General features: G+C 36.3%; 1 protein-coding gene across 10 annotated transcripts in view; it reads left to right on the top strand.

Moving 5' to 3' along the window:
* Positions 1-24,999, top strand: part of PLCB4 (phospholipase C beta 4) — a 537,045-nt gene that overhangs the window by 372,948 nt on the left and 139,098 nt on the right. For all 10 annotated transcript variants that reach the window (XM_069065424.1, XM_069065423.1, XM_069065418.1 and 7 more), the window contains 2 exons: positions 21,565-21,644; positions 22,781-22,834. In XM_069065424.1, coding sequence (XP_068921525.1) covers positions 21,565-21,644; positions 22,781-22,834 — 134 coding nt within the window. The remainder of the gene's footprint in view (positions 1-21,564; positions 21,645-22,780; positions 22,835-24,999) is intronic.

The raw sequence follows: 24,999 nt of genomic DNA, 5'->3' as shown, positions 1-24,999 counted from the left end.
GAGACATCAAGGGAAAACTTCATTTAAAATGGGATCAAGACAAAAATGGTAACAAGTAGAAGAGGTTAAGAGAAAGTTAGCACGAATGTGTAAAAGAGGGGGCAGTTAGATGGTTCAGTGAATAAGAGCACCCCCAAGAGGACCTGAGTTCAAATCTGGCCTCAGACACTTAACATAAAAACTAGCCATGTGACTTTGGGCAAGTCACTTAACCCTAATTGCCCTCCAAAAAGAAAAAAAAATAAAGAATGTATAAAAGAACTGGACAAGAAAGATTTTAACATCACCAATAACCATGATGGTGTAAGTACTGATTTAGAGCCGGACATCTTGGAGAATGAAGTCAAGTGGGCCTTAGGAAGCATTACTAACAATAAGACTAGTGCAGGTGATAAAATTCGAGCTGAGGTATTTAAAATCCTAAAAGATGATGCTGTTAAAGAGTTTCACTCAGTATTCCAGCAAATTTGGAAAATTCAACAATGGCCACGAGATTGGAAAAGATCAGTTTATATCCCAAACCTAAAGAAGGGTAATAGAATGTTCAAATTAGCAAACAAATGAACTCCTTTCATACACCAGCAAGATTATACTAATGATTTTGCAAGTTAGACTTCAGCAGTATGTGAACTGAGAGTTACTGGTTTTCACAGAGGCAGAAGAACTGGAGACCAAACTTCCAACATTCACTGGATTATGGAAAAGGCAAGCGAGTTTCAGAAAAACTACTACTTCTGCTTCACTGACTACACTAAAAACTTTGATTATGTGAATTAGAACAAAATGTGGCAAATCGTCAAAAGAGCAAACAGTATCAGATCATCTCACTTGTCCCTAAGGAATCTGCAGGCCAAGAAGCAACAGTTAGAACCAAATATGGAACAAATGATTGGTTTAAGATTGGGAAAGGAATATAACATGGCTGTATATTGTTACCTTATTCATTTAACTTCTATGAAGAATGTATCATGTGAAATGCCAGAGTGGACAAGTCAAAAGCTTGAATAATGTTGCTGGAAGAAATATCAATAACCTCAGATATGTAGATGATACCAATCCGATGAAAGAAAGTGAAGAAGAATTAAGAATAATGCTTGATGCGAGTGAAAGAGGAGAGTGTAAAAACTGACTTCACACTTAAAATTAAAAAAAGGAAAACCCTAAGATCTTGGAAACTAGTCCCATCACTTCCTGGCACATAGAGGAAGAAGAAATGGAAGCAATGTCAGATTTTATATTCTTGAGCTAAAATTTGTGCATTGCTGATGGTGATTACAACCATGAAATTAAAAGACACTTGCTCCTTGGAAGGAAAACTATAGCAAATCTGGACAGTATACTAAAAAGCAGAGATATCACTTTGCTGATAAAGGTCCACATAGTCGAAGGTATGGTTTTCTCCAGTAAGCAAAGTGTGACTGTGAGAGTTGGCTATAAGGAAATCTGAGTGCAACAGAATTACTGTTTTTGAATTGTAGTGCTGGAGAAAACTTTTGAGAGTCCCTTGGACATAAAGTGATCAAATAAGTCAATATGTAGAGAAATTAATTCAGACTATTCTTTGGAAGATCAAATACCAAAGCTGAAGCTTATGTACTTTGACCACATAATGAGAAGATGAGACTCATTGAAAAAGACATTGTTGCTGGGAAGGATTGAAGGCAAAAGGAAAAGGGGATGGCGGAGAATGAGATGGATAGATAGTGTCATGGAAACAATGAACATGGACTTGGACAGTCTTTGGGAGATAGTGAAGGATAGAAGAGGCTGGCATGCTGTGCATGGGGTCATGACATTCATGGGATTGTGAAGAGTCAGACAAACTAAACAACAATAAGCATAACAATAACAAAATTGAATTGCTAGATATAAATTTTGGATGGATGAAAATAGATTTAAAATTCATATTCTTTCCTTGGTTGTAGTTTAGTGGTTGTTAAAATAACATGAGTCCTCTGTTCTTTTCACCACTTCTACCCACCTTACTCTGGTATCCTCCCTCCCTCAGCATTTCTTCTCCTCTTCATTCTCTCACTTCAGTACACTTAGAGGAGACAATATGAACAAAGAATCCAAACAAGATTTTGTTAGAGTGCCAAAGCTTCATAAAGAGAGATTTACACATCAACTTGGTCCATTGGATTCTCTAATAATAGAATTCTCTGAAATTAGACCTGCAAAACAGTGTTTCTTTGGGCTAATTTCTCATCCAGAAAAATAGCCTTATTAAACAGAAATACATCTTTAAAAATGATTATTTTAGGTGGAATTTTAACTACTACCTACTGAAATGTGATAATATCTGTTATTTGTATCATTCCCTTTCTAGAAATATTAAAGAACTTTGGAATATAGATCTATGAAGCCGTGCTAAGGCAAAGTCTCTTTAATTTCAGTAACCCATTGCCAAGATAACCGGGGCCTCATCAAAAAGTACATGTGTGTATAGTATAGTACCAGAATCCCAGCTCAAAACCCTTGAAAAATTCACTGAGCTTATTTCTTCATCTGTGAAATTTGTATGATTATCTTGCTCTATCATATAGGATTTTAAAGTACTGCCTAAACTTAAATTATTTTTATTATTGTTGTGCTGATGGATATACAAGAACTATAAGACTTAATTCCTACCATAAATGCTTATAATCTATTTTAAGAGATAATATGGACTATGAATGAATGAAATTAATGGAAACAGGGCAGGGGTTAGTTGTTATCATATTATAGTAGGCTAGGTCAGAATTATTAAGTATCTGACCTACGGTTGTGGCATGACTCTTAGAAATGTCTACACCAAACTCTGTTCAGTGCCTTGGGGAAAAAAAAATTAGTTTTGTGTTTTTTTTTTAAACAATGCCACTTTTATTTACAAAGTAATGGAGACAGTTCTCCACCCAGTATAGAAGTGGACTAGCTGTTAATTAATTGAAATGTTATTAACAAATGTCTTAACTTCATTCTTCAAAACTCTAAATGTCATATTTCTCTGAGCTATTCAGATAAAGAGGAGATTTATAGAATTAGCTTGTATTTTCATTTTTAACTGTTCCCCTATTAAATATGTAAAAATTGTTTTGTAAATAATGAAGAAATGAGTCAGTGAATGTATTGTCTTACATTCATCAGCTTTTAATGCCTGGTCCTTCTTTCAGTAGATGATAACCACTTTGCTAAATAACAATAATTACTCATTTGTTTTATTGCTAGGTTCATTTGGGAAGCCATTCATTAAATTGCCTTGTTTTTCATGGCCTTGAACCTAGATGAAATTGTGAAGTAGATGAAGCTGCTTTTCTTAGCCTTCACCATCCCTTTCAGGCTCTCTTATATCTGCTGAGCCTCCTCTTCCTTGATGTCTTCCAGGTTCTTGTGAATTCCCTTTAACTCCCCCTTCACTCTAGTGCTTTGTCATGCTTCCTTATGTCACTATCTTGTCCTCTCTTTTCCCTCGCTCTGTCTTCCCCTTAGATCTCAGCTAAATTAGTTCTTAGGAAATGAATTGACTCAGGTTTGAATGATCGATAAGTACTTAATATATTTCCCCATGGTTATTTTTATTTTTTTTTTCATTCAGCAGTTATCGTTGAAATACAGAATCTTAGAGTTAAAAAAGACCTTATCTAACTCGTCCCAAAATCTTTTCAGTTCAACACATACTAAGTGCTTACTCTATGCAAGGCACTATTAGCAATACAGAATGAAATCGATCAAATGACCCTTGTCCTCAAGAAGTATAGTATATTCCATAGCATTTAAGTAACATAACAGGACTATCTGTGGTTAACTATCCAAAGGAGGAAGGTGTATGATAACTGCTGAAATAATTAGGAAAAAAGGATAAGACCAATGTGTAGCATAATGGAAACAGTGGATAGACCAATGGACCTAGTGGATAGACCAATGGATTTAGAGATAGGAAGGCCTGAGTTCAAATCATATTTTAGATGATTACTTGCTAACATCTCAGCCTCAGTTTCCTCATCTATAAAATGGGGATAATAATAACATCTATAGTGCAGGATTGTTGTGAGGGTCAAATATGGAAATATTATATTTAAAATATTTTTACAAAGATCTAAATGTCAACTATTAGCATTTTTTTTTAATAATGTTGTTATTGGGGGTGGGCAGAGTCAAGGTGGCTGAGTAGAAAACTCCATTTCATGTAAAAAGTGACTCTGAACAAACTTTGGAGCTACAGAACCCACAAAATGACAGAGAGAAGCTAACCTCCCACTGAAGACAGTCTGGCAGGCTGAAAGGAAGGGTCCAGCACAGTGCTCTAGTTGCCAAACCCAACCCTGTGCCAGCCCAAGATTTTAGCCTGAGGGCGGCCACAACTAGCCACCGACTGGAGGGACTTCAGATCACCAGCAACTGTGGCAGTTTCCATAATTATCAACCCATATGCTAAGGACAAAGTGTGGATTACTGAACTAGGAGTTCGGAAGTGCTGTCAGGCCTTTACCCCCTGGAGGGAGAAGCAGCTGAGGTGCCATGGCCGTGTAGTTGCCACCACATGTCTGCTTCAGACCTCCTGGTCTGCAGATTGTAGGGGGACCAAGAGACCAGTCTGAGGGGTAATCGCTCTTCCTTTAACCTGCTTAGATCTGGATTATGGTCTAGGGTGGAGGTCCTGGGGTGTGTGATCAGTTTGCCAGAGCATGTGGAGGCTTCAGAGAAGGCACCCAACTAATAGTTCCAGCAGCTGTGAAAACCCCAGCAATTAGGACAAAGTTCCCCCCTCTGGTAGCAGAGTTCTACTGTGGCAAAAAAAAAAAACAAAAAAAACCCTCAAAAGTCAAGTAATTCAGTGGCAACATGAGCAAATGAGGGAAGCAAGGCAAGCACAGTGGTCCGACTCTGGGATACCTTTTTGGGGGACAAAAAGAATCAAAGCATGGAACAGGAGGAAGTACTGTTTATTATAACAGCAAAGTCGGAACTCCTTCACCAGAAGCTTACAAGAAAAGAATAAGCTGCTTACAGGCCATAGAGGAGCTTAAGAAGGTTTTGAAAACCAAATAAGAGAAGTGGAGGAAAAATTGGGAAGAGAAATGAGAACAATGCAAGAAAACTATAAAATGAGAGTCAACAACCTGACTGAAGAAAATTACACCTTAAAAAATAGATTAACTCAAATGGCAAAAGAGGCTCAAAAAACCAGTGAGGAGAAGAATGCCTTAAAAAGCTGAATTTGCCAGATGGAAAAAGAATCTCAAAAGCTCACTGAAGAGAATCATTCATTCAGAATTAGATTCGAACAAATGGAAGCTAGTGACTTTATGAAAAATCAAGATACTATTAAACAGATCCAAACAAATGAAAAAATAGGAGGCAGTGTGAAATATCTCATTGAAAAAAACACTGACCTGGAAAATAGATACAGGAGAGATAATTTCAAAATTATTGGACTACATGAAAGCCATGATCAAAAAAAAGAACCTAGAAATCATCCTCCAAGAAAGTCTCAAGGAAAATTGCCCTGATGTTTTAGAACCAGAGGGAAAAATAGAGGTTGAAAGAATCCACCAATCACCTCCTGAAAAAGATCCCAAAAAGAAAACTCCTAGGAATATATCAGCCAAGTTCCAGAGTTCCCAGATCAAGTAAAAAATATAACGAGCAGCCAGGAAGAAACAATTTGAATATTGTGGAAACACAATCAGGATATCACAGGATCTGGCAGCTTCTACACTGAGGGATCAAAGGGCTCAGAATATGATATTCCACAGGTCAAAGGACCTTGGATTAAAACCAAGAGTCACTTACCCAGCAAAACTGATTATTATATTTCAGGGGAAAATGTAGTCATTCATTGTAATAGAGGACTTTCAAGCATTCTTGCTGAAAAAACCAGAGTTGAATAGAAAATTTGACATTCAAATACAAGAAGCAAGAGAAGCATGAGAAGGTAAACAGTGAAAAGAAATCATAAGGAACTTATCAAAGTTGAACTACTTACATTCCTACATGGAAAAATTATAATTGTAACTTGTGAAACTTTTCTCAGTATGAGAATAGTTGAAGGGAATAGAAATATATATATATATATATGTATATATATTTACATACATACATATATATATGTCTATATAGGAGGGTTTATGGACATATAAATACATATGTGAGTATGTGTATATGTGTACAGGTATACATAGACAAAGGGTACAGGACCAGTTGAATAGGAAGGGATGATACTTAAAAGGTGAAATTAAGAGGTGAGAGAGGAATATAATGAAAGGAGATGGGGGGAGTTAGAATAAGATAAATTATCTCATATAGAAGACCAACAGAAAACTGTTATAATGGAGGGGAAGAACAGGAAGGCAAAAGGGAATGTCAATTTTATTCTCAATGAATTTGGCTTAGGGAAGGAATGGCATATACACTAAAGAGGGTATCTCACCCTACAGGAGAGTAGGGGGGAAGGGGATGAGAGGGGAGATGATGAAAGGGAGGGCAGGCTGGGGGAGAGGGAAGTTGGAAGCCCCCACTTTTGAAAAGGGACAGTATCAAAGTAGAGAATAGAACAAGTGGGGGGGTGGGATGGAACGGAGGGAAATGTAGTCAGTCTTTCACAATATATACACTATGGAAATGTTTTGCATAGCTACACATGTACAACCTATATTAAATTGCTTATCTTCCCAGTAAGGGTGGCTGATGAGGGAGGTAGGGAAAAAATCTGGAATTCAAAGGTTTAAAATCAAATGTTTAAAATATTTTATATATATATATATATATAATTATTATTATTTAACACATAATTGGGAAATAAGATATACAGGCACTGGGGCACAGAGATCCACCATGCCCTACTGGAAAGTCGGAGGGGCATGGGGAAGAATATAGGAGAGAGCAGATTGGGGGAGGGGATATTCAGGGATCACTGTTTTGGGGTGGTGGGTAGGGGGAAAATGGGGAAAAATTTTGTTACTCAAAATCTTGTGGAAATGAATGATGTAAACTAAAAAATAAATAAACTACAAAAATAATGTTATTAAAATAATAAAGGAAGGCTTCCTGGAAGGTATGAGGATAAGCTTGGATGTGAAAGATGAGTAAAATTTATATGATTAGAGAGCAGAGGAAAGAATATTCTTTTTTTTTTTTAGGTCAATTGGGGTTAAGTGACTTGCCCAAGGTCACATGTCTAGTTTTTGTGTTAAGTGTCTGAGGCCGATTTGAACTCAGGTCCTCCTGACTCCAGGGCTGGTGCTCTATTTGCTGTGCCACCTAGCCGCCCTAGGAAAGAACATTCTAGGCAAGGGAAAGGTATGTGCAAAGCCTTGTGCCATGAAGAAATAACAAAGAAACTTTTGAGAACAGGGAGTTTGTTCTGGGTGATTATGGAGAGCTTTGAATGACAGACTAAGGAGTTTAGAATTTAGCTAGGCTACTACTAGGTGAGTTATGTGGGTCTCTACCTCAAGCATATGAAGACTTCCCCTAGATAAGAGCAATTTGTTCCAATGGTCATGAAGGCAGATGAAGCAAGCACTTAGAGCTTAGTCAAACATCAGAGAAACCAAGGTCACTTATTGCATTCCAGACCATCGCCAGTCATTCTGACATTTCTTCTACTCCTGAACTTTGATGACTCTGGAAGAGCGAGTGAGGTTGATTACTTTGTACAACTCTGCCTCACTTAAATACAATTCAGGCACAAGTTAAGACATGACCTTGTGATGTCATTAGTCCTCTTTGAAAACAAATAATCAACAACAATAACAACAACCAGTAGGCTATTAGGAGTTTCTAGAAAGTCTTGAAAGGGAGGACAGAGTTGCACATCACTGAAATTGCATAGGACATCTGTGTATGCAATATATTGCAGGAGACCAGTTAAGAGGTTGTTGAAATAGTCCATATGTGAGATGATGAAGGCTCAGACCAGGACAATGGCAGTGGAGATGGAAAGGAACAGACAAATATTAATAACATTTCAAGAGAGAGAAATAAGATTTGCTGGTGGTATATAGGGATATAGCTAGAGGATAAAGGAAAGAAAATAAAGAATGTTTCTAAGATTTTCAACTCAAATGACTAAGATAATTAGTAATATATCTAAAGGAGAAAAAACATTTGGAAAGGGAAGCTATTCAGGGCAGAAAATGATATTCCCAGCAACATGATGGCAAAAATTGATAAAGATAATGTGTACATGGAAAGTAATTTGGAAGCACTGGTGAAATAAGGATTAAGAAAATGAATGAGTCCCCAGCCTATAAGACTTGCTGCTTAATGGCACTTAAATAACAGAACAAGGCTAGTACGATTGTATTGCCAGAGAGCCAGTACCTTACTTATGTGGACGATCCCTGCTCCAGGAATTCAAATTCCCAAAATAATGATGATTTTATATCACTTACATTTATATACTACTTTAAGGTTTATAAAATACTTTCCTTGCAATAATTTTGGTAGGTACTGCAAATACAACAACAACAATAATGTTGTTTTTGTTATTGTTATTCCGCACTTTCCAGATGAGTAGAAACTGAGACTCACTGAGGTTAACTCATTTGCTCAAGGTCACACCAGTAGGAACTAACACATAATATATCCTGCCCATATGTAAGGGCAACCCTTTTCTTTATCATCTCCCTTACTGTCGCCTCATTTTATATACTTTTTTATTTGTTTTCTTCTTTTGAGAGCTCAGAGTGAAAATAAATCTGTATGCACAATTCTTCCTCTAAATTAACTAGGTTCATTCTGAAGTAAATCGTGTTCTTAAAAATTCTCACTCAAACCCTGAACGAGCCTTAGAAAAGCTTTTATAACTCTTTCCAAGGTGGAAATCCATCTGCATTGGGAAACAGATTTCGCTCAGCATATATAAAGTGAGGAACATTCCACAGTCAGCTCACTCTGACAATCATCAGCTTTGAATAGCTTTTGTGTCTTCAGCAATCATTTTTGCGAAGTTTTGAATGGGCGATATTTAAATCACTGACACTATGAAGGTAATAGCATCCATTATCCTTGATGATTCCTTGAAAAAGCTAGCAATGCTAATCGTGCAGGTGGAATACAAAGTCAGGAGAGGTTGCCATGTCCTTATTGACCATTCTATTCTCCTCAGTGTTTAAGAAGGGGAATGCCTTGATTTTTGGGTCTCAGTGTAATTATAAATGGTCTTTCTTTTTCAGAAACCTTTCACCCTCATGACAACTATCATTCAAAACATTTCTAGGCTTAATGGCAAATTTATTATGTTGATGATGGTGCATCATTATTGTTGCCTTCCAAAAACTTTTTTTTTCCTGTTGGAAAAAAAAAATCAGTTATCTCTAATTCTTTGTATTGCAAAGTTAATAGATAAGAGGAATGTGACATTCATTAAAATAGCTGGAGTAAAACTACAACATAAGAGAAGGATTTTATTTGGGGACCTTTGGAAATAGAATTTTTATTAACCTTAAATTCCTATCCAATTCCAACATGTGTATAGGGTCTACTGTCAAGCTGATGGCAGGTGAAATTCATTTGGAATTTTAATTATGACTTATGCAATCATTTGTCTCCAGGTTCATTTTGTGTCATTTGGTATATGGTGCTGGAAAGAAAATTGGATGGAGAGTCAGAAAATGACTTTAGTAGCTGTTGTTATATAGGGCATTCAGTGAGTCACTTAACCTGTAAACCACAGTTTCCTTATCTGTAAAATGAAGAGAATGAATTCAATGACCTCTGAGTCCCATTCTCATTTTAAAATTCTATGATTATAATAATGTCTTTTTTAATTTAGCTACATGGATGAGATGATTTATAGGAGCATCTTTGACCTGAATCATCTTGCCCAAATTGGCAAGCATTTCATGATCTATTAATTTATTTAATCAGGCTTCCTTTTTCTTGTGGAAGTGGGAACTATTCTCATGAAGAGTTCTTCCCTGGATACTTGAGTTTAGTTCCAAAACCCAGTTAGCATCATGAGTCAGAGAAATTGTTCGAAAGGGTTTTAGAAAACTATTAAAGGATTTTGAACAGAGAGTTAAAATGGGTCAGATCTGAAGAAACACAAAGATTCATCTGACATCAGTGTGAAGTATGAATGAAAAGAAAAGGAAAATGGATACAGGAAAAACACTTAGGAATCTACTACAGTTATTCAACTGGATAGAATTGAGGTCTTATCCAAGGATGATGGTAGTGGGAATTTAGAGGAGATATTTTCAAGTTGAATAGATGGGAATACTTTACTGGAAAGTAAGAGAAAAGGAGATAGATAGATAGATAGATAGATAGATAGATAGATAGATAGATAGATAGATAGATAGATATAAATAAATTTATAACATTTATAAATATTGGCAGTATGCCAGGTACTATGCTAAGTAATAGAGATAACAAATATAAGCAAACAAGATAGTCTTACTCTCAAGGAGCTTACATTGTAGTGGAGGAAGACAACAAATAAACAGGAATTAGGAAAGGGGTGGGGGTGGCAAGGCTTGGAGGTGTTTGGGAAGTAGAAAAAAAAATTCTGTTTCTGGCCATGTGAAAAGTTCACCCATCAGAACCCAATGTCACTGAAGTAGAGGATGAGTTTCCAGTCAGGTTGGGGGGAATGGGAGGAGAACAAGGAATGGTGGGGCAGTGGAACACCATTGCCAGAGTGGAGGCAGTAGGGTACAGAGACAAACAGAAAGGCAGCATTAATATTTCACTGCAAACCCAAATGAATGGTAACATTGACAGAAATAAAAATCCAAAGAGGGAGCAGGGAAAGATAATTGGCTGTTTTTAATATGTTGGGTTTCAGGGACTGATAGGACAAGCAGTTGGGGATGTCCTATAGGTAGATTAATGTGTGAATTTGAAAAAAAAAAAACTCAGTGGAAAGGTCATGGCTCCATGGATAGATCTGGGAGTCATCTGCATAGAGAGAATAGTTGAAACTGTGCAAGTTAATGATATCAAGGAACAGAGAATAGGGAAATTAGAGAAGGCCCAGGAAAACCTTTATGAGAATAATATTTTGTATTAATTTTATACTTTATGACTTACACAACATTTTTCCTAATGTCTTATGAGGAAGGTAGTATACTATCCTAATTTATAGATCAGGAAACCAAAGCTCAGAGGTGATGTAAATATTAAAGGTGAGAAAGAGGATCTTCTGAAAGACACAGAAAAGAAACATTGAGTCTTCTTAATTAAGAGAAGAACTAAGAGAATACAGACTTTCAAAAAACAAGATAAGAGATTATCTAGAAGTCTTCTATTGTTAATAGCATCAAATGTTCTAAAGGAGTCTGGGAAGATGAAGGCTGAGATAAGGCATATGTGACTTTGAGAAAGTCAACTTCTTTACTTCACTTAATTTCCTTGTGTGTAAAATAAAAGGTTGGACTAGATAATCTTTTAAATTATTTTACAATTTTGAATTTTATGATTTTATAATCCAGCAATAATGTACTTGATGGATAGGTGGATCATAATGGATATTATATATTATAATGGATCCACCATATCCAGCCATAATGGATAAAGAACTGGCCTCAGAGTGGCGAAAACCTTGACTCAAACTAACTTTGTGACCCTGGGTCCAGTCTTGATCCCATGCAAATCTCTAAATTAAAAAGTAGCTGCTGATCTGCATTTGTACAGAGTTACCTTATCCAGAGTTCTCTATACCAATGAAATCACAGGTCTGGTCCCTCTTAACAATGCCTCCCACCCAAAAAAATGCAAAACAAAGTTAAAATTAAAAGGGCATTGATGACCTCCAAAAGAACTGTCCATAGGGACAAGATCATTATCTCCTGCCTGATTGAACAGGTTGTCTCTCAGAGATCATTCATTCCTCACTCAACTACCCTTGAATAGCCCAGTAGTTAACACAGGTGACATATTGCCTTGACTATCTCTGTGTCTGTATACACAAGTATTTTGCCCAGAAATCTATAAGCATTAATTAGGTGAAATGTTTGCTCAATTTTTCCCATTTCTGGCAGTGTAATATCCATGCCCATGTCTACCTCTTTAGTCTATACCTAAACTGTTGTTGTCATTGGTTATAATTTGATTGTTGTGAGTGAGGATGGGAATCCAAAACAGGTATTAATCTCCCTTCATTGTTTTGTCTTCTGTGGACATTTTCCAGAAGAACAAAAATGTTACCTTCCTGAATATGCCTGGCACATAGTGGGTTATTAATAAATGTTGATTTATTGATTGATTAAAATATTCTTAGCATGTATCAGGAAAATAAAGATATTTACTATTTGACTTCTTTTTTTCTTGGAGGGCAATTGGGGTTAAGTGACTTGCCCAAGGTCATACACCTAGTTTTTGTGTTAAGTGTCTGAGGCTGCATTTGAACTCAGGTCCTCCTGAATCCAGGGCCGGTGCTCTATTCACTGTACCACCTACCGCCCCTACTATTTGACTTCTTTCAAGTTTTCCTTTTCAATTTTGGAAAATTTATGAGAGTGATATTGTGTTCTAGTGCTGAAGGACTTGAGAGTTTCCTATGGTTATTCCTCACCAAAGCCCTGATTTTAATGAAAAATTTCCTTTGTAGGTTTTTAGTTCCCTTGGTTCTTAATTAAGTTCTCCATCCTTCATTATATGCTCATTAGTTTACTCTTTGAGCATAGATTTATACACCTGCCTTTTCTGAGGTGATCTGCTAGCTACTTTTTATGCATGTGTCCATCTAGAAGTTGCTTCTGATTTTTGCAAAAACTTAGCTCTTGATGTCCTGACTCATTCTGAGAATGAATTTCATTGATTTGGAAAAGCAATCCAATGCAATCCAATCCAAGAAGACTTTATTATATCTGCTACATACAAGTTATGATGTTACAGACTCAAATCCAAAAAGTAAACTCTGTCTTAAAAGGAGTTAAAATGCTACTGGGGAAATATGACCTGCAAACAAATGCTGGATTTAGAGTCAGAAAGACCTGAGTTCATATAATACCTCAGACCTTTATCAGCTGTGTAACACTGGGTAAGTCACTTAAGCTCTCTGTGCCTCCATTTCCTCATTGTAAAATGGAGAAAATAGCATTTACCTTGCAGGGTTATTGTGAGATAATCCATTATCAAATAACCAATAATTATCAAAAGAGATATTATCTCTAAAATGCTATATAGTTGCTAGCATTGATGATGATGAAAAAGGGAAGGGATCACTGAGATGATGAGAATGTGTGGTGCCTCTGGGATAAATCTTATACCAGGTGTTTTAAGAGGTAAAGGTGAAAAGAGAAGGGATTTCAGGCTTAAGGGCAGCTAGGTGGCACAGTGGATAGAGTGCCAGGCCTGGAATCAGGAAAACCTGAGTTCAAATCTGGCTTCAGATACTTGCTAGCTATGTGATCCTAGGCAAGTCCCTTAACCCTGTTTGCCTTAGTTTCCCCATCTGTAAAATAAGCTGGAGAAGGAAATGGCAAACCACTCCAGTGTCTTTGCCAAGAAAAACCCCAAATGGGGTCATGAAGAGTTGGACATGACTAAAAATGACTGACCAACAAAAAGGTCAAATTCAAGGAATGATAATTAGGGCAGTTTAGATGAGTTCTAGTGTACCTAGAGAGAAAGAATATACAACAAACCTAAAAAGCAAAGTCAGGACCAAATTGTAAATGGCTTTAAAGGTCAAGCTGAGGAGTTTGTATTTTATCTTGGAAGTAAGAATGAAGTAGTTTGGCAGGTGTGGAGTTCAAGGCCAAGGATTCAGGTCCTCACCCCAGCTCTCACTATCGTTGTGAACCTCACTGCTCTGTGAAATGAGGGGTTTGGACTACATTGCTTCTCAAGCCCCTTTCAGCTCAGTGAAGTTTCCTGGACAGGGGAGAATCAGGATCAGAACTATGCTTCATCCTGAACATTGAAGGTATAACTCTCCATGCTGCCATGTGAAACTAGTTCTGAGATCACACCACTGGCATATACATGAACCCAGTCAGACTTAAGATATATTATCTTAGAAATAAACTGTGAGCTTTCCATATAACCAACTAATTTAGATGAAATGATTTTCCTAAATTGAAATTCGGTTTCATCATTCACATATTGCTCATTATTCATTTAGTTCTTATACAAATGATATGCAATCTGAAAAAAAAAATATCTTGGCTCACCAGCAAGAATAACTCTTGAAAATAATTAATTCTTCACTTTTATATAACAGGTGGGTAGCAAATCACTTCATTATTTTTGCCAAGAAAAAAAAAACCTATATGAGGTCACAAAGATTTGGACATAACAGAATAATTGAACAACAACCAAAACAACAATTGATTTAGTCATTTTCTTGCAACAACCCAGTAAAGTAGGTGTTGATGATGGAAGAGATTTTAAAGACTATCTAGTCCAACCCCTCCTTTTTTTAGAGGAGGTGACTTGCCCCTGGTTACAGAGCTGGTGAGTATCTGGGGTTAAATCTGAACACAGAATTTATGACTCTTAAGTCCTTGGCTCTGTCCACTGCACTGCTCTGTGTCTATTGTAGCCTTTAAGAAAGTATATACAAAAAAATTACTTCACTTTCCATCAGTATAACAGGTCCACATAAAATACCAGCACTGTGGTGAGCCAATTGGTAACTTTTAGTGTGAAAACTGAACCACAGGCTCCTTTTAAGAACTATCTAGGAAAGACTTATATGAACTGATGCTGAGTGAAGTGAGCAGAACCAGGAGAACATTGTACACAGTAACAGCAACATTATGCAATGACTGACTTTGATAGACTTCTCAGCCATGCAAGAATTTAATAAAACGTGATGGAAAACACTGACCACATCCAGAAGAAAAAAAAAACCAAATTATAGAATCTTAATGCAGTACTTGCTCTCTCTCTCTCTCTCTCTCTCTCTCTCTCTCTCTCTCTCTCTCTCTCTCTCTCTCTCTCTCTCTTTCTCTCTCTCTCTCTCTCTCTCTCTTCTCTCTCTCTCTCTCTTTTCATTTCTTCTTTTTCATGGTTCCTCTCATTGATTCTATTTCTTCTTTACAACATGACTAATATGAAAATATGTTTAATATGAATGTATATGTAGAGACTGTATCAGATTGCACACTATCTTTGAAGTGGAGGGAAAGAGTGAGAGAAAATTCAGAACTCAAAATCTTATGGAAGTGAATGCTGAAAACTAAAAATAAATTAATTTTTTAAAAAGGAACTATCTCAATTTCATGTATCCTGGGTAAAAGACCATTTCTGCATTTCTCAGAATTTCTCTAGTATTACATTGAGGGCAAGTTTAAATGGGACCTGCCTTATCACAAAATAATACAACAATGTAGTTATAAACCACCCTTCTCATCCCTAAAGCTTATTGCTAGTTAACAGTGGTTTGTGGAAAGCTGCATAGATAAGACAAACAGAGCAAGGTCTTTATTGCATCTCTACTGTAATCATGATAAGAGCTGACAAGTCAAAGAGGTCAAATCTTGTGGTTCCTCTCATGTGGATATTTGAACTGTTCTACTGGAAAAGTTGAGTAGGTATTCTTGAAGATGTTAAATGAAAATCCTTTATTTAAATAACCATCATTGAAAATCTTGGGACAGTTAGGTGGTACAGTGGATAGAGTGCCAGGCCTAAAGTCTGGAAGACCTGAGTTCAAATCCAGCCTCAGACACTAGCTGTGTGACCCTGGGTAAGTCACTTAACTCTATCTGTAAAATGATCTGGGGAAGGAAATGGCAAACCACCCTAGTGTCTTTGCCAAGAAAATTCCAAATGGGGTTATAAAAAGTTGGAGACAACTGAAATGACTGAACAGCAACAACAACTATATCTATCCATCTATCTATCTATATTTCTATATCCTTGGGCATTGGCCAATACATTGCAACTTTTTGTTGGAGTTAAGGATTTATTTCTAAAAGCACAGTAGTCTGGTAAGATATAGGTAACAAATTTAACACTACTTACAAAGTGACACTGGGTTCCTTATGGCTAAAATATCAGACATGGTATATTCAATCCAATAAAAATGTGTTAAATATATACTTTGAACCAGACTCTAAGCTATATGCTGGGTATATAATTATTAAAAAGAGAGACACTTCCTACCCTCAAAGAGCTTAAAATGGGACAGGGGAGAAAAGGGGAAAGTAAGAGATGAGGGGGGTACCCAGCATGAATGTATCTTGTTATATGGAGTTGAGACCAGATAGGGAAGCATCATAATAACTAGCATTTATTTAATCTCTTCCATGTGCCATGCCCAGTGCTAAAGAGCTTTGCAAACATTATTTCACTTGCTCCTTAAATCTGGAAAGTGCTACTATTATCCCTATTTTACATTTGAGTAAACCGAGGCAGACAAAAGTTGAATGGCTTATCATTGGTCATTCACCCAGTAAATTCCTGAGGTTGAATTTGAACTCAGAGGCTGCTCAGAACTCTACTATGCTACCTAGCTTTCTCAAGGGTAGTGATTTAATTGGTAAAGGATTTTTTCCCTCATGGGGAAACTCCCTCAAGTAATATATATTGGCTCTAGCTTTCTGGTTTTAGGTGCCTAGGGGGCTGAGAGGTTAAGAACTCTCCTGGAGTCACACAGCCAGTATATGTCAGAGGCAGCCTTTAAACCTATATCTTCCTGACTCCAAGGCCAGCTCTCTATCTACAAAAAAGGCAATTTAAGGACTTTCTCTAGCAACATGATTCCTTAAGCTTCCACACAGGAAATAGCAAAGGGAGTTCCCCAGAACAACAGGACGGAAATTTTTACTCATGTACACATTATCTAACCACAGTGGGAAGAGTTGAGATTGAAACTGAGAAGAATGTCACTGTCTGCTATAGTCCAAGTCAAGGACTATAGGAGACAAACTTGAGACCATTCAAAAAAATAAGCTTTTTCAACATTTCATTCTCTATTCCATTCCTTCCAGTTATTTTCCAGTGCCAAAGAAACCTCATTACTTAGATTTATTCATTCATCCAACAAACATATCCTGCATACAAAGTGTACTGTATTTGCTCCCAAGAAGGCAGCCCTTGCCCTCTAGTAGGGTATATGATATGAGCAAGGTTTGGACTTCATGGAGGTCCCAAATTAGAATCTCAGGGCATTCCATTCCTAGACTCTGGAAGTCACACTCCCCTATCAAATTTCAGAAGAATACCTGGAGACTGAATGTAGGTACAATCCAGAAAGCAAAAACACCACAAGCACTTCTGAATTCTGTTTTTAATTCTGGGATAGAAGAATTCTCTAGTTGCCTTGAATTTAAAGTCTTACCAATAGGGCATGCCACTGCAAACAACTTCCTATTTTCCTGGTTCTTGATTCTCGTTATTTTACCACTTAAAAAAATGGAATGTCCATATCTTTTCTTCGTTCCACCTGTTGAATCCTAACAATTTAAAAACAACAACTCAAATGCTATCTTCAAAAAACTCCTGTTGTCTCTCAGACATTAAAAAACATCTAAATATTGTTAATTGTAGTTACATGTGTTTGAATCTTTTCCTTCTATTAGGCTGTAAGGTCCATGAGAAGAGAATTTGTGCCAGTGTAGTAGAAAGAGCAGTATATTTCAAAGCAGAAGACCTGAATTCCAGTGAAGTAATAGCTAAGAAGCTATAGTTAAATGTGTGACCTTCAGCCTATCCTTTAGTCTTCCCATCTGAAAAGGGGGGTACTTTATTACTCCCCTCAAAGACTTGTAAAGAACATATTTTGTAAGCCTTAAACCTGTGTACAAGATGTCCCAAAAGTATTAGTGTGGTTTTAAACTATTGAACTTATTTTAACTGTCTAAGCTTAAAACATGCACTAAGATTTTGGGGATGTGCTGTATGTGTTAGTCTTACTTAAACTCCAAATTTCCTCTTCATCTAGTAGTGTTCCGCGTAAAGGATATGATTCATAGATGTTTGTTAAATGAATGAATAGATATTTTTTTTTAAATTCCAAGGTGATTAATTTTTGGGAGGTCCAAAGAAGGCACATATTTTAGTAATTTTGTTCAACTGTTGTTAGTATCATTTATCATAAAATTCACTCTGATACCACAAGGAACAAAGCCAATTTTCAGAGTTGTTAATGAGGTTTAATAAGACATGTATGCTAAGGCTGTGTTTGTGGAGAGAAAGTTAAGTGGAAAGAAGAGACAGAACAATAATTTAGAACAAAAACCCATTTGTGAAGGGAAAAGGAGAGTTTTTCCCATATAAATTATTTTGCTGATCTATGGCATCTAAATTGACTGTTAGGTCTTAGCTTTCCATTTCACTCAGCCCAATCAAAGTCAGAAGTCAAGGACGAAGCCCTGCTTAGATCCTATTAATGTAGCATCACTCTCCTGTAGATGTGAATACCTGGCATCTTTTAATACTAATTGTTCAAGTCAGGTGACATGTAGGAGGTTCCACAACATTCCATTGAACCATTCTGAGAATGAAGGTGATTCATATATTTGCTTACTTTCAGAAATTCCAAAGTTACATCTGTGTGAAATTTTCATGTTTCTGTGAGATCAGAAAGCAAAAACTGGTCATAACATTGGCACAAAATGCTGGGGTTCTACTGACATCTGCTGGCATTTCACCAGATTATTTTTTGGGGGAAAATAAAGAATCTAATAATTTGTTAAGTTTTCACTATTATTTACTTTCTGTATTGTTTCATATTCAATTGACAAGAAATGGAGGGGGCTACAATGAGGAAGAACTGAAGAGATTATGATAGGTCTTGATAAGGTTAAAGTCCATGTAACATGATCTCAACAAAAAAGAACTGTATAGAAAAACAGATCATTTGTTTTTCTAGTTCTCAGATCTTTTCATTGGTTCTGACATAATCTAGTTGCTGTATGATCTTAAGAAAGTCACTTTTCTGGGCCTCAGTTTCTTCAGCAGAGGGCAGGGGCTGCACAGGCATATTACATAGAATAGCCATTTAACAAATATTTGTTTAATTGAACTATATTTGTAAAATGAAAAGATTGAATCAGATCAATGGGACCCCATATCTTGATAATATTGATGCCCATCTTGTCATATCCTCCTCAGACAAAAACCTCATCCAGGTATAAAAGTTTTAAGGTTCCCAGGGGTGGCTAGGTGGCGCAGTGAGTAAAGCACTGGCCCCAGGTTCTGGCCTCAGACACTTAACACCCACGCAAAAAAAACTAGCTGTGTAAACTTGGGTTACTTAACCCCAATTGCCCTCCAAAAGGCAAAAAAAAAAAGGTCTAAGGTTCCCTAGCCATTTCATGTTATAATGAATTAAATTCCAATATTTCTAAGTAGAAAAAGGTTTTGTTTTATTTTGTTTTGCAGGGTGGGGGGAGATAGCTGTCTTCAAATATTTGAAGAGCTGCCCTGTGAAAGAAAGAATTGGATTTATTCTCTTTGGCACAGGAAGTACATAATTAAGAGATGTGAGCTCTAAAGACATAAATTTGACTTAAATAATAGAAAAAAATTTACTAACATTTAGAGCTATCCAAAAGTAGGATGGGGTGCTTTGGGAGGGAATAGGATCCTCACCCTATTGGTAGTTTTAAAACAAAATCTGGACAACCATTTCTCAGTTATGTTGTAAGGATAATACTTTTTTTTCAATTTAGACACTGGCCTAAATAAGCATTAAGGTCTTCCCACCACTGAAGTTCTGTAATTCTAGGATTTTTTTTAAAAGCACATTCAAAACCTAGCCCCTATGCCATTTAAGTGTTAACTAACAATATATGTTGTTATTGTTCAGTCATTTTCAGTTATGTCCAACTCTGTCACCTCATTTGGGATTTTCTTGGCAAAGATACTGGAATGATTTGCCATTTGCTTCTTCATTTCATTTTACAGATGAAGAAACTGAGGTCAGCAGGGTTAAGTGATTTGCCCAAGGTCACACAGTTAGTAAGTGTCTGAAGCCAGATTGGAACTCATGGAGATGAGTCTTTCTAACTTCAGGCCTGGCACTGTATCCACTGCAATGCCTGGCTAAATTAAAAGGAACAGAAAGTACAAGTGAATGAACCCAAAACTTGGAATATTAAAAAAAAAAGAAACTAGCAGATTTATTTATTTTAGTTTTGTAAGCTATTACATACCTTTCAATTAAGAAAAAAAATATCTCCCTTTTACTATTGAACATAGTATATAGGCTTTTTTTTTAATGTGGGGAAGCTTCATGGGCCTGTAGTTGGTAAGGTGAGTAAGGCAGTACTTACTAGTCCTGAATGAAGTATTTTTCATGCTGAGTTTGACATAGGAAGTGAAGTCTGATGAAAAACACCTTGAGGTTGTTTGTCTTTTATTTATTTCTTCTATCTCATAATCCAAACAGCTGTGCGTGGTTGTTTCAGGCTTTCTATCCTGTTTAGCATGAGTGCTTCTCTGTCCATACACCATGACTTTGGGGCTGTCATTTAAAATTCTCAAGGTGTTCCTAATGTAGTGGGCCTTTTGTAAGTCTAATCAGTGGAAAATGCTTCCTCATCTTCCCTCAAAATGATGCTGGTTGTGATATGTTGGGCAAAAAAAAAAAAAAAAAAAGGAAAGGAAATGTTAGTATTTTTCTGTACCAACACCTCATCTCTTCATTGATGGTTATTCCAATAATCTTGTTAGGGGCTAAGAAGTTTTATCCACAAATAAACCCACAAATAATTTGTACTTTTCAGGTCATAATAGATTCAAAAGTTTTTCCACTTGTGAAGGTAGAATAATGACCATTCATATAGTGTACCATTGAAAATTATCTCCATGAACTTGAGCCATGATATACTTTAATCCATAACCCACATCTATTTGACGAAATAACATTTTACTAAGGATTATATTCTTTCCCCAGGCTCACATGGGTGGCTTCCTTTGACGTCAGTAGGAGCCATGTGCATGAGCCTAAAGGCAAAAGTTGGCCTTGGCTCCTAGATAGACACTTACTAGTATAATGGTCTACATAGACCAAAATCCCTTTAAGGCCATACATAACCTTTCCACTGTTTTCTTTGTAAATCTCTGAGGTAATGACTGAACTGCTGCTAAAGACTTATACAGAAAGTATGTAAGCACCGAGTACTATTAGCTCCTAGGCATTCTCATGATCAGTGGAATATTTTTTCATTTTAAGTCTCTTCTGGGAAAGAAAGGCAGGTAGACTATGCAACAGACTGCTAGATTAGGATGAAATCCCATACCAAATTTGTTCTTCCTCTGTGTTTCAAAAGATTATTCATTTTCTAAACTGGGAATACTTAAATATGTCAGCACTTATTGTATAATATTGTTTAGGAATTACTAAGATTGCCAACAACTGAATAAAGAAGTGCTTGTATTTATTCAGGCCGTACAGAGGGGAGCTAATAAATCTATCAGAGGGCAGCTTTCCCTTGTTGGCAACCTTCTATTTAATGATAGTACAGATGCTGCATTTATCTGGTACCTCTGTTTATTAAAGAATAAAATATGGAAGTACAAAATGTAAAAGGAGGAGTTGGAGGCAAGGGATTATAAAAGTGTTGTTTAAGTTAGTTTCTGTGAAGTAGATAAAAGTCTTCTATTAGGAACCATAAAAATCAATTTTTTCTCTTAGGTTCCCTCATTAAGTTCATTTTCATTTTCTTTTTCTTCCAGCAATGGGTAGAAGGTTTAAGAGCCATCATACATAATTTTAGAGCTAACAATGTTAGTCCAATGACATGCCTCAAGAAACAGTGAGTACTTTTTCTGATTATTTCTTTTAAAAATTGAGAATTTTATTTATCATACACATATGTGTAATATATACATATATTTAAAGAGAGACGGAGAGAGAGAGAGACAGACAGAGAGAAAGAGAGAGAGAGCAAGAGAGAGCTCTGTGTTTGGTTTTGTTTGTCATCGAATAAACGGTCAAAGTTGGAAATACGATGGTCCTTTATGGCCTGTTCCCTGAGTCCTATTCCCCTTCTCTATCCAGATCTAAACCATGACTATATTAGCATTATAAATGCATATTTTGATGTGATAAGCTTTTTTTTTCCTGGCCTAAGCACTTATGTGTAGCACACATGAAGCCTTGCAAAGGGTCAATGTCAGTGGCTAGAGAACAGTTAGAAAGCCTACTTGCCCAGAAATTTCTGAGAGTTTCTTACATTTCTTTGGTACATATATAGGCTTTTTCTAGTTCCTTCTAATGACTACCTCTGAAAACCTAGGAACAGGTCTTTAGACACAATTCAGCTCTTTTCTATTTGGAACTGATGGGAAATTGGAGCCTGGGAAAATAAAAACTATCAGAATGCACATTGCTAGCACCATTGTTTGACAAGACATGAGTAAGGCCAATCCCTTGGCCTTTTGCCCTATCACTGTTGCTTCCCTGCTAATCTTCAACCCTGTGTCACCTCTCTACCTTGCACCTTCTCTATTCACAAGCTGCCAAGCTGGGTAAGGTTTCTCATTACAGAGAATCAAGGATGTTCTGCCCCTCTGACAATGGCATCTGACAGAGATTTGCCACCATTCTAGACCTAGCAGAGCTAGGAAACTTTACAAAGAAGTCAATTTAATGCTAGACATTTACTGCTCAATTGTACTACCAATGGTCCACATTGGTATGATGAAATAAAAAACTCCAAGGACATAACAATCTGCTTAACAGACTCTAATAATGAATGCTGTTTAATGGGAATGCCAAATTCTCCAATTAATCTATAGGATGTAATTTTAATCTTTCAGTTTCAAAGTAAATTAGTTTCTTTGAGTAAGCATTCAATTATTTACTGTTTATTTTTCATAATAACACAAGATTAAATAGATTGAGATTAGTTTCCCAAAGAAACAATTAACTATTTTTTCTGGGTTTCAGCTGGATGAAATTGGCATTTATGACAAACACAAATGGTAAAATTCCAGTTAGGAGGTAAGTAAATAATTTATATATATCATCTATCTTACTAGCCTATTGTTAGTCACAGAGGAGGCATTGCATTAATACTCTTTTTTTAATTGATGCATTGAAAATAATAATTGAATATTCATTTAAATAGCTCGCTTCATAATTTTTTTCAGTTTCTTAAAATACTTTATCACAAAACTTGCTTATCAAAATTAATTCTACTCTTCTTTCTAGAATTTTATCTTCATTCTATAATGGACAAAATTAAGTCAATCTGACTTTATTTCAAACTTCAAAGAACTAGGTTTAGTAGGACTTAGACTTTTTTTTAAAACTCCTCAATACAGGAAGGAAGCAATGGAATTCCAAAGTATCCCAAAGGAACCTCATGTTGTTCATGTATATTGGCAAGGACTTTCCTGATCATCAATAGTGTAATATTTCCAGGAAATATCCTGTACACATGTATACCATAACCCAGTAAGAAATGGGAAGAACCAGGAGTAGCTGCTTCCTTTTTTTGGTCTTATTAAGCATGTGATCCTTTGTTGTTGACTACTACCCAAGTACTTGATGTAATCTCAGACAAACACAAGGCCCCTCCAAAAATAAAAGAAATAAAAACAAGAGTGTAAAATAGATGGACTCCAGAGGCCAGCAGGTGCTGATTTAGATTAGGGTAATTTTAAGAGTTAGGATGGAAGGGGTGTGTATATAGCCCCACTTTTTTCTCTTAGCAAATCAAAGCATCTCAGAACCATTTCCTCTGTATAAACTCTGTCATTAAAAAAAAAAAAAACCTACTTGGGGCAGCTAAGTGGCACAGTGAATTAGAGCACTGGCCCTGGAGTCAGGAGGACTTGAGTTCAAATTCGGCCTCTGACACTTAACACAAAAACTAGCCTTGTGACCTTGGGCAAGTCACTTAACCCTAATTGCCCAGCCTTCCTCCCTCCAAAAAGCAAAAACAAACAAAGAAAACTACTTGTGAAAATTAACTCCATTCTTCATTCTCCAATGCTATCTTCAGAATGGAACGGAAGAGTAAAGTCCAAACTCTAAAGCAAATAAGGAACAGAGAAAAATCTGACTATCTCAAACTTCAAAGACCTAGGTTTAATAGGACATAGAATATTTTTTACCCTTCAGCACAGAGGGTGTTTATCTCTTTTCTCTATGTTGATATTGAAGATAATGGTGGAGGTGTGGGTATAACTTTAGGCTTGGATACTAGGGATAGCTCTAATCCAAGTCACCTGAACATCTTTACAAATTTATTTTTAAGAACAAATTGGTAGTTATAGAAAGTTGTTTGCATCCAGGATAACCATTCCAGAGTAATCTTTTTTTTTTTTTAAATCTCAAATCCTAGAATTAACTCTTACCCATGAAACCCACCCACTATTCTTATAGTTCCCCCAACTGAAGATGATACTTCAAAGTAAACTATTAGAAGGAGAATCCTATAACTGGCCCAATTTTTACTGATGAGCATTCGGATAACAAATGGAATAAATAATGGTATTTAAATTTTAAAAATTACATATCTATTTACTCTGGAAAAAGTAACAGACTGGTAAATATATAAAACTTAATTTTTATGATTAGTGGTTCAATGCATCACAATACATATTTTAGTAAAATTTCAAAGCTATATTATTTCCATAAACTTAGCTGTAACTATCTCCGCTTGCATCGAATAAAAGAGCACATGCCATATGCAATTTCCAAAAGGCCCAAGAATCCTAGATCCTCCCAAATTTCTATGCCTTATTGCTTTTTTGAATAAAATAATTTACCAAAGAAACTTTATAATCCACAACACCATCATTCTCCTTGTGAATTTTAGCCCCAAGCCAGAAGGCCAATTAATCTTAAGTGTTGGAAAGGAATTTAGTGATCATCAAAACTTAAGTAATCATTTTACAAATGAGTAAACTGGAATTCAGTAAGATAAAATGACTTACTTGAAGTGTTACAATTAATGGAAGAACAAATTAAGTTGGGGCACTATTTGCCTTTTATTTTCTTTTTATTACTCCTGTCTAATTCTAGGGCCTCTCTGTAAAAGTAGATCTGGATCCAGTTTACTCCATTCTGCTCCATAACACCACCTTTTCCTAAACTTTTGCCATTACAGGATCCCATTCCTATTGAGGACATTTATATGCCATCCTGATCCTTGATTA

The sequence above is a fragment of the Petaurus breviceps genome, unplaced genomic scaffold, assembly GCF_028583685.1.
Source record: "Petaurus breviceps papuanus isolate PSGF00001 unplaced genomic scaffold, PetGlider_PUasm1.0 90686, whole genome shotgun sequence".
NCBI classification, from domain to species: Eukaryota; Metazoa; Chordata; class Mammalia; order Diprotodontia; family Petauridae; genus Petaurus; species Petaurus breviceps.
This window is presented reverse-complemented; position numbering and strand designations above follow the sequence as displayed.